This window comes from Homalodisca vitripennis, chromosome 3 (assembly GCF_021130785.1).
Source record: "Homalodisca vitripennis isolate AUS2020 chromosome 3, UT_GWSS_2.1, whole genome shotgun sequence".
Lineage (NCBI taxonomy): Eukaryota > Metazoa > Arthropoda > Insecta > Hemiptera > Cicadellidae > Homalodisca > Homalodisca vitripennis.
In genome coordinates, this window is record NC_060209.1 from 89,872,399 (window position 1) to 89,883,392 (window position 10,994).

General features: G+C 35.1%; 3 protein-coding genes across 3 annotated transcripts; 1 reads left to right on the forward strand and 2 right to left on the reverse strand.

The window, feature by feature from the left end:
- Positions 1-3,298: 3,298 nt before the first annotated feature.
- LOC124358276 lies at positions 3,299-3,982 on the reverse strand. The gene has a single exon (XM_046810570.1). It carries the CDS (start codon positions 3,980-3,982, stop codon positions 3,299-3,301), a length of 684 nt encoding a protein of 227 aa, XP_046666526.1.
- A 1,442-nt stretch (positions 3,983-5,424) lies between these two features.
- Positions 5,425-8,344, forward strand: LOC124358277 (X-ray repair cross-complementing protein 6-like). Its single transcript, XM_046810571.1, has 2 exons — positions 5,425-7,022; positions 8,061-8,344. Exons 1-2 carry the CDS (start codon positions 5,873-5,875, stop codon positions 8,342-8,344), a joined length of 1,434 nt encoding a protein of 477 aa, XP_046666527.1. The 5' UTR covers positions 5,425-5,872.
- A 1,015-nt stretch (positions 8,345-9,359) lies between these two features.
- LOC124358278 (X-ray repair cross-complementing protein 6-like) lies at positions 9,360-10,370 on the reverse strand. Its single transcript, XM_046810573.1, has one exon. It carries the CDS (start codon positions 10,368-10,370, stop codon positions 9,360-9,362), a length of 1,011 nt encoding a protein of 336 aa, XP_046666529.1.
- Positions 10,371-10,994: the final 624 nt, after the last annotated feature.

The following is a 10,994-nucleotide window of genomic DNA, read 5'->3' on the forward strand; positions in this document are numbered from 1 at the left end:
GAGGCCATGGGCAACAGTTAGAATATTGTATATTTTGCCCAGTATTGATAAAAAGGTTCTTCAGCTATCTACATTTATCTGCTCTGTGATATAAATTCCAACCACCGTCGTGTATGTTGCTGGTAATCGTCGATTTTTTTCGGGCAAGTGAAAAATTTCACAATTTACCAGATAGCTAATGAAGCTGGGTTAATTAAAACCCAGGGTAAAATATTTTAATGTTTATTTAACTATTATTTATAGTTAGGAGTTGAATCAGATATCAACTGCGGAAGAAACCGATTCTTCCAAAATAATTGGGCTTACTTCATCATTACAACTCCAACATATTTTGAAAAAGACGAAAAGTATTAATTATCTTGTTTAGTAAAATGAAAATTATATTGCTTAGGGAAATTTATTGTTTATCGAGTTTAGAAAACAAACTTTGATCTTAAAATGTCAACACTTTATCAATATACCGTAAGTGTTTGTTAATACGTAGGTCAGTAAGTCTACAAATAGTATCACTCCCAAATCTTGATAGCGTAGACTCCACTAGTATCTTGTGTGGGAAGACGTGTATAGTAATAACTGTAAGAGCCCAGGTCAGCATGATTCATTGGTTAAATAATTGTAATACAAGAAAAATACAAAATTAGAGAAACGAAATAAATAGTAATATAATATATATGACAAACAAAGGCAATATTCAAATAACACCAATAGCAAATATACAGTGTTAGAAATTAATATTACTAGCCATACACCAGTAGGATCACATTGCAACTACTAGAGTCATAAAGTATGAACAAAAGAGTTAACTTTAAAAATCTTAAAAATGAGGCACAAAATCTGATAGATTTTGTATTGAATAATAGACGAAATTGTATTTATTCTGTTGGCAAAATGTATGACACAAATATATAATAACAATAACAACAAACAACTTGCAGATTGATGTTGTGCTTAACTATATGCAAGTTAAGAAATGATAAAGGCTTAAACCAGGCTCTATAAGCTACAAAGTTAAATTATGATGAATACGAAGGCTCTATGGATATGTAAAAATTCAAAACTTGCCTTATCTGCAAAATCCATTAAAAAAAGCTGAAATATCGTAAAGTAAATATTTATAAAGCAGACTCTCAGGTTAAAGGGGATAAGACCTTTGTCAATAAAAAATCTATTGATGGTTCTGAAATGTATAAGGAAAAAAGGATAACTACTTACAAACATGTAAAGAATTAGCAAACAATGTTATTAATTAAATTGAAAGCTAAAAATATTGATCTAAGGTAGGTTTGACATTTACAAAACATTTAATATTATTGAGATAGCAGAATTATGATCGATCGAGAAGTATAAAAAAGTAGTTTGAAAAAATAATATTGAATGAGTATAATGTAATCTTTATCAGGAAGGAGTACGCACGAAGAAAGTATTTTTGTAAAGGGAAGTCGTAAAGGTAGGATGTCAGGAAAATCGCTGGATAGAAGAAAATAATATACATGGCAAATCTTCATATAGGGGAATTTTTTCTTTTTTTAATTAAAAAAATTCTTTTTATTGTTAAAGAGAATTAAGTAAGTTAATATAAAACTATTTCAAATGCAGTTAGTTACAAAGGAGGGTTTACATGAAGCAATGCAAACAATCCACACAGGGTTAATGGAATATTATATTGCTCGAGATAAAAGCCTGGCTTTATTAAAGCTCCACCCGATCTACCCTTTCTTTACTCTTGGGTAAGGAAGGTGGAACTTTACTTGAGATTTCGCCTAATATTAAACCGGTTTTATGCAAGCTCAGGGGATACCCGAGTTTGTGATTAACTATAAAAATATTTACTCTATAACAATACTGCAGTCGTGTTAAAATCATGAAACCCAGTATTTGAGAGGCAACTCTCAAGTACTAGAAATATATTATCCAGTCTCAAAATAATGCATAGTGTTATATAATCTATAAGTTATAATAATCTATGCGTATGCAGGGTGTTCATAAATTACTGTCTTAAACTACTCGGTGTAAGTCCGTTTGTATTTCTTTCTTTCATTTTAAAGTATATTTATGTACTAAACACACAAACAGTCGGACAGACGGTAAACTACGCAAGGTATTGAATGTTTTCACATAGACACACAAGCACAAACTACACTATTGTGTGTGTAATGTGACCTTACATGACATTTTCAACTTATTTTGACCTGTTAATTCAAATAATGAAGTTTGATAGAGTTATTTATGGACAACCTGACAATGTATATGAAACTCTAACTTTGGAATATGTGTGATCACATATTATTAATTCATTAGCAGACCAACCGATCACTCAACCATCGAAATCAGTCCGCTTTATTTACTAATTGCAATAAAAAACCAACAATTAATTTCAAATTATCAAACAGATTAAATATTTCTAATAAACCAATGTGAATTCACTATATGGTTTTAAAAAGTTCATCTACAATGAACCAATAATAAAAATCTTAAAAATCTGAATCCCGGCACCTGATTTTCCTCCATCTTGTTACTGTTTAAAAAGATCGCCATTTACTATAGGCATCTGGTCAGTTTCCAGTGGTTGGTCGGTAGGTGCAGACCTCTGGTTACCTGTATTAAACTTTGTCCAAAACATTTTATTGACGATAGAAGGTTTAAAAGGATGATAGGATTCCGGACAGTTACCATCGTTATATCTTACAAAAAAAAACTAGAACTATTATAAATACCAGTTATTCCTGATGTGTCAAACTGATCATGTATGATTTATTTATTTATTTATTTAACTTCCAACGGTCAAAAGACCAATTTACAACGTGTTACAGTTTTACATAGTTTCTCAAGATGACTAATACTTATAAACACAAAGGGCCAAGCCAAACATGCAACGGAATTTAAAACTTAAAAAAAAAAAACTTAAGGTATGAGAAGGGACAAGCCAAACATGCAATTGGACTTTAAACTAATTGGTGCTTAAGCCCTAGCTCAAGCACCAAGCCAAACATGCAGGGAACAATACAGCCAACACTATGCAACAATAACAATAAATAAAGCTATATGATTTACAATAAATATAACTATACTAGTAAAGGTAAATAAAATCTACATAATTGTAATAAATATTAACAGTATTAGAGTAACAAAATAGAATCTATAGAATTCGTAACAAATTTTAACAACGATAACAAATAAATAACAATAATTTATAATAAATATTGAGGATCATGATAAGTAAATAGAATTAGGAAAAAAACTAATGAACATGCACCATATGTTATACTAATAACTACAGTTTTGATTGCCGAATACAGATTCAATGCAGTGCCTTCCAGTACAACAACTTCTTTTTGAAGGCCTCCTCACCTGTACAAAACAGATTAATGTCGTCCGGCATGCTGTTGGCCAGCAGCTGGAGGCGAGGAAAAGTGCTGTGGGTCGAATACTGACGTCTAGCGAAAAGATGGGTGTGGCGCAGGTGTCGAGAAGTGCGGAAGTCCAGCTTGACAAGTAGATCTGGGGCATCAATGTTCGAGTTAATCAGCTTCCTCAGGAACAGTAGGTCATTGATTATTCGTCTTGTGTGAAGTGGCATCAAGTTTAACTGAAGTTGCAGATCATGAACTGGAGCAGTGCGGTAGTCGAAGCCTAGCAGCACACCAACAAAACGGACGAAACGGGTTTGAACGTTCTCAAGTCCATCAATCTGGCCAATCAAGTAAGGGCTCCAAACAGGTGAAGAATATTCCAGTAAGGGTCTCACCAGATGGATGTAAAGGATCCGTAGAGCATGAATAGAGAACATGTTGCGGCTGTTCCGTATGACGAAGTATAGGGCAGAATTAGCTCTCTTACAAATATAGTTAATATGTTCTTGAGGGTTTAAATTAGGAGAAAGCATGACTCCAAGGTCCTTTATCATCAGAGAACGCGAGAGGGGTTGATCTTCAAGTGTGTAAGGGAATATGATAGGTGTGCTAGACCTGGAGAAAGATATCATAGAGCATTTGGAAATATTTAATGACATGTCATTATCATAACACCACTTCATCAACAGATCAATACTGTTCTGTAAAGCCTGGCAATCGTTGAGGGTTTTTATAGTTCTGAAGAATTTAGCATCATCGGCGAAGAGTAAAACTTTTGATCCTTGGGTTATTTGTTTGTCGATACTGTTATTTATTTAGTTATTTATTAGTTATTTCTTAGGTTAAATATCCACCTGAGGAAGAGATCAGATTTTAACTCTCGAAACGTAGTGTTACTGATATCTTGTACGTAAAATAATGACAAATGTCCGGAAAATCGTTTTTTCTCCAAGTCTAATCAATTATAAAACGTATTATAAACTTTTAGAATATATGTTTATCTTCTTTAAATTGAAGAAATTGTCACTACACGTAATATTCAGTTTTAGGACATGAAGCAACCTAGTTTTATTTTCAACATTTTTATTAATATATAATAAGTAAATGTGGTTTAACGTAATGTTTACAACCGTATTCCTTATCATAATAAGGCCATTCATGTTGTTGTTCCTGTAAGACATACGTAATTATTAGTAAAATAAAATTCATAAAATCAATGTACAGATAGTTGCTGAAAAGGAAGTCTTGTATTACAATTCGAGACAAACATCCTCCGGATGTAAGTGGATACGCACATCCGCCCAGACACCGATGATGAACAAACAGGAAATGCTTGTTTAAGCAGCGGAAATGCTTATTATCTAAAACCGTGCGACGATGTAAGGGACAGCCATGCTGATATGAAAAATTGGTACTCACCAATTATGATGGAGAGATTTGGCATAGGCGTGGTCATTGGAGAGCTGGCGGGAGAACAACATCAAAACTGAAGAACTAGGAAGATAGGAGGAAGTCGAGGACGGGAATTCGAAAAACGACGTTCGGGAGTGCCAGTGCTTGTGTTCGTGTGCGGGAAAAATATCTTTAGGCGTAATAAGTGTGAAGTGCAATAAGATGTAAGTAATTTTAGGAACTTAGTATATATCAGGGTTCATTAATCATTTACAATTCCATGGTACCTGTACCTAATATAATGAAAAGCAAAGATTATAATGTGTAAAAATCAAATGAATAGTTATTTAAATTCATATTTTCTTATTTCATATATTTTATTTAAATGTTCACAATTTCGAAAATGTAAATTTATGTAAATGTTTAAGATACTTTAAAAGAAAGTTTCTCACGTTAGTCCATGAACTCATATTTATTGCAACACTACAAAATTACTAGTAAATGTTATAGTGAATTAAATTAATAATAAATTGTAATGAATAATTTAATATTAAATATGTCTTCAAAGTATTAAGGTATTAAAATTTGTGCTCAATATGTCGGTTGACGTTATCAATTGTTAATTAAAATGTTAATCAATTTAATGAGATGTTGTCACAAATAAAATATGTGTTGGTTCATTTGAGGGTGTTGTATTGCCAATCTAACCTATTATTAAATCCTCTCACAGAAACCCTTGCTCATAATATATTATAATATTTCACAACCTTAATCTAAACTAAACCAAACTTACAACACCTTACACGGTAAATGGCGGCGAGTCGGTAGAGGTGTGGTGTAGGTCGTAGTTCTTAATTGAGGTATATATACTGGTGCTGTTTTAGTTGGAAGATTATTTAGTAGAGTAAAAGTAAAAGTTAAACATCATTGTAGCGCAATGAGTGATACCACGGCTTCCGAAGATGATGCCTCAATTGATAAAAATGAAATTGAAAAGCTAGGAGGCAAATCTGGCGTCATATTTTTGATCGACTGCAGACCATCTATGTTTTCTGAATCGGTTATCAATTCAGAAAATGTTAAAATAACTAAATTCATAGCCGCGCTGCAGAACAGGTCTGCTGAATAAGATGGCTCCTCAGCAGCAGGACCTGATTGGTTTGGTCTTGTTTGGAACTGCCAAATGCAATCCCAAAGATAAACTGAAAAATATTTCACGTCCTCTGGATCTTGCCCACCCAAATGTGGAATATGTAAAGCAGATTGATTTGATTATGAGTGATACAAATGCTGCATCACTACAGCGACCTTACAGTTCATCAGAACACTGTTCCCTTGCAGATGCTCTTTGGTATTGCAGCTCCTTGTTTTCTCAAAGTGGAAGTAACTTTGAAGCAAAAATAATCCTGTTATTTACGGATGACAGTGATCCTCACTCTACAGATACCGATCAAGCACACAAGGCACGAAAGAGAGCCAAAGATTTGAATCAACTGAACATTTCACTTGAGTTGCTCCCAATGGGGACCAATTTTGATTACTCAACATTTTATAAGGAGCTTGTGGAGATTGTGAATGGCTTCTCTGACACAGAAGTTGATGTAACATCGAAGCTGGAAGAACTCCTTGTACGAGTTAAGAGGTTGGAATTCAGAACTAGACGCCATGCCAAGTTGAAGTGGAATTTGGGAATGGGAGTTTCTGTAGGAGTCTCTCTGTACACATTTTATAGAGAGGCCAGTATACTACCTAAGGAGCCTTTGTATCGAGCTACGAATGAGCCGGTTAGAAGTGTGAAACAATCTCATGATCAGGCGACTGGACAGCTACTGTTGCCCTCCGATGTTGTGAACTATCTAACCGTAGCGGGAAAGGATATTGTCTTTACCAGTGAAGAAAAAGAAATGATGTATAAGTTTGAAGAGCCTGAACTAACTTTGTTGGGTTTTGAGCCACTTACCTCTGCCAAGGAAGATTTGCATTTTGGCCCGTCTTCTTTTGCATATGCGGAAGAAACTTTGATCAAAGGAAGCAATGACCTTATGGAAGGTCTGGTGATGCAAGGTATCGCCAAACAGAAGGTGGCACTGTGCCGCATGACCTCACGATACAGAGCCGCCACAAAATATGTGTACCTTTTTCCCCGTGATGAGACGTTTGACAGTGCTGGAAACCTGCAAACTTCTCTTGGCTTTCATGTGATTCCTGTGCCATATTACAATGATGCCAGAGAACAAAAGTTTGGTGAAAAATCACCTGAGGTTACGAGTTGTAAGGTTTGTAAGTTTGGTTTAGTTTAAGATTAAGGTTGTGACATATTATGAGCAAGGGTTGCTGTAAGAGGATTTAATAATAGGTTAGATTGGCAGTACAAATACCCTCAAATGAACCAACACATTTATTTGTGACAACATCTCATTAAATTGATTAAAAATTTTAAGTAACAATTGATTGCGTCAATCGACATATTAAGCACAAGCCTTAATACCTTAATACTTTGAAAACATGTTTAATATTAAATTATTCAGTACAATTTATTTTAAATTTAATTCATTATAACATTTACTAGTAATTTTGTAGTGTTGCAATAATTATGAGTTCATGGACTAACATGAGAAACTTTATTTTAAATAGCTAAACATTTACATGAATTTACATTTTCGAAATTGTGAACATCTAAATAGATATGGAATTGAAAATGATTAATAAACCCTAAAATATACTAAGTTCTTAAAATTACTTACATTTTATTCCACTTCACACTTACTACGCCTAGAGATATTTTTCCGCACACGAACACAAACACTCCCGAACTTCACTTTACGAATTCTCGGCCTCGACTTCCTTGTTCTTCAGTTTCGATGTTCTTCTCCCGCCAGCTCATGACCACGCCTCTGCCAAATCTCTCCATCATAATTGGTGAGTACCAATTTTTCATATCAGCATGGCTGCCCCTTACATCGTCGCACGGTTTTTTTATATATAAGCATTTCCGCTGCTTAAGCAAGCATTTCCTGTTTGTTCACCATCAGCGTCTGGGCGGATGTGCGTGTCCACTTACATCCGGAGGATGTTTGTCTCGAATTGTAATACAAGACTTCCTTTCCAGCAACTATCTGTACATTGATTCTATGAATTTTATTTTACTAATAATTACGTATGTCTTACAGAGTGAAGTTATGCTGCTTGCAAAAAAAATGATGATCAAATTAAAATTCGTTTTTAAACCAAGCGACTTTAAAAATGAAAAGTTACAACTTTTTTGGGAACATTTGGAAGCTCTTGCTTTGGGATACCTAATTCCAAATGATGTTGAAGATCAAACACTTCCAGATAAAGCCGCCCAGACAGAAAGATTGGGTCCATTAAACAAAGAGTTCAACAACGCTTGCTCACTGAATGGGGAAGACATCTCGACCTGCCCTGCGTCCATACGACCTGCTCCAGACACATCTGGTAGCCCAGCCAAGAAGGCCAAGAAGCCACTCCCCACAGAAGACCTGATACAACAAATTAAATCTGCCATACCCAAGAGAGAGGTAGACAGATTTACTGTTGCTCAAATCAAGGAGTTCCTTACCTATCATAAAAAAAAAATGTGACTGTTCTGTCAAAATGTGAAAGGCCAGTTTGATAGAAGCTGTGTACAAGAACTTCTAGAAAATTACCTATTCAAATATTGAACACATTTTATAGAGAGGCCAGTACTCAGTTTACATACAGTTCTTATTATCTAACTGACTTTACTAATAATAAAAAATAAAAAAACGAATGCGAAGTGTTAATAAGATAAAATACTGTTTATGAGCTCTTAACCCATACATTTGTATACTGATAGGAAATGTTTGGTTACATTTAGTAAATTGAGCAAACATGTTTTAAAAGAATAGAAAATGGTCATTTTCAAACTTTTGCCTCAGGCAGACAATTAACTTTAATTTATATTTCATATTAGTTAAAACTATCTATAAAAGAAATAGTTAAACGTTAAAACTGTTACAGTTTTTAATACGTAATTTTCTAGAAGTTCTTGTACACAGCTTCTATCAAACTGGCCTTTCTTAGAACAGTCACATTTTTTTATGATAGGTAAGGAACTCCTTGATTTGAGCAACAGTAAATCTGTCTACCTCTCTCTTGGTTATGGCAGATTTAATTTGTTGTATCAGGTCTTCTGTGGGGAGTGGCTTCTTGGCCTTCTTGGCTGGGCTACCAGATGTGTCTGGAGCAGGTCGTTTGGACGCAGGGCAGGTCGAGATGTCTTCCCCATTCAGTGAGCAAGCGTTGTTGAACTCTTTGTTTAATGGACCCAATCTTTCTGTCTGGGCAGCTTTATCTGGAAGTGTTTGATCTTCAACGTCATTTGGAATTAGGTATCCCAAAGCAAGAGCTTCCAAATGTTCCCAAAAAAGTTGTAACTTTTCATTTTTAAAGTCACTTGGTTTAAAAACTAATTTTAATTTATTCATCAATTTTTTTGCAAGCAGCATAACTTCACTCGTAACCTTAGGTGATTTTTCACCAAACTTTTGTTCTCTGGCATCATTGTAATATGGCACAGGAATCACATGAAAGCCAAGAGAAGTTTGCAGGTTTCCAGCACTGTCAAACGTCTCATCACGGGGAAAAAGGTACACATATTTTGTGGCGGCTCTGTATCGTGAGGTCATGCGGCACAGTGCCACCTTCTGTTTGGCGATACACTGCATCACTCATAAGGTCATTGCTTCCTTTGATCAAAGTTTCTTCCGCATATGCAAAAGAAGACGGGCCAAAATGCAAATCTTCCTTGGCAGAGGTAAGTGGCTCAAAACCCAACAAAGTTAGTTCAGGCTCTTCAAACTTATACATCATTTCTTTTTCTTCACTGGTAAAGACAATGTCCTTTCCCGCTACGGTTAGATAGTTCACAACATCGGAGAGCAACAGTAGCTGTCCAGTCGCCTGATCATGAGATTGTTTCACACTTCTAACCGGCTCATTCGTAGCTCGATACAAAGGCTCCTTAGGTAGTATACTGGCCTCTATATAAAATGTGTACAGAGAGACTCCTACAGAAACTCCCATTCCCAAATTCCACTTCAACTTGGCATGGCGTCTAGTTCTGAATTCCAACCTCTTAACTCGTACAAGGAGTTCTTCCAGCTTCGATGTGGCATCAACTTCTGTGTCAGAGAAGCCATTCACAATCTCCACAAGCTCCTTATAAAATGTTGAGTAATCAAAATTGGTCCCCATTGGGAGCAACTCAAGTGAAATGTTCAGTTGATTCAAATCTTTGGCTCTCTTTCGTGCCTTGTGTGCTTGATCGGTATCTGTAGAGTGAGGATCACTGTCATCCGTAAATAACAGGATTATTTTTGCTTCAAAGTTACTTCCACTTTGAGAAAACAAGGAGCTGCAATACCAAAGAGCATCTGCAAGGGAACAGTGTTCTGATGAACTGTAAGGTCGCTGTAGTGATGCAGCATTTGTATCACTCATAATCAAATCAATCTGCTTTACATATTCCACATTTGGGTGGGCAAGATCCAGAGGACATGAAATATTTTTCAGTTTATCTTTGGGATTGCAATTGGCAGTTCCAAACAAGACCAAACCAATCAGGTCCTGCTGCTGAGCAGTCATCTTATTCAGCAGAACTGTTCTGCAGCGCGGCTATGAATTTAGTTATTTTAACATTTTCTGAATTGATAACCGATTCAGAAAACATAGATGGTCTGCAGTCGATCAAAAATAAGACGCCAGACTTGCCTCCTAGTTTTTCAATTTCATTTTTATCAATTGAGGCATCATCTTCGGAAGCCATGGTATCACTCATTGTGCTACAATGATGTTTAACTTTTACTTTTACTCTACTAAATAATCTTCCAACTAAAACAGCACCAGCATATATACCTCAATCAAGAACTACGACCAACACCACACCTCTACCGACTCGCCACCATTTACCGTGTAAGGTGTTGTAAGTTTGGTTTAGTTTAGATTAAGGTTGTGAAATATTATAATATATTATGAGCAAGGGTTTCTGTGAGAGGATTTAATAATAGGTTAGATTGGCAATACAACACCCTCAAAAGAACCAACACATATTTTATTTGTGACAACATCTCATTAAATTGATTAAAATTTTAATTAACAATTGATAACGTCAATCGACATATTGAGCACAAATTTTAATACCTTAATACTTTGAAGACATATTTAATATTAAATTATTCATTACAATTTATTATTAATTTAATTCACTAT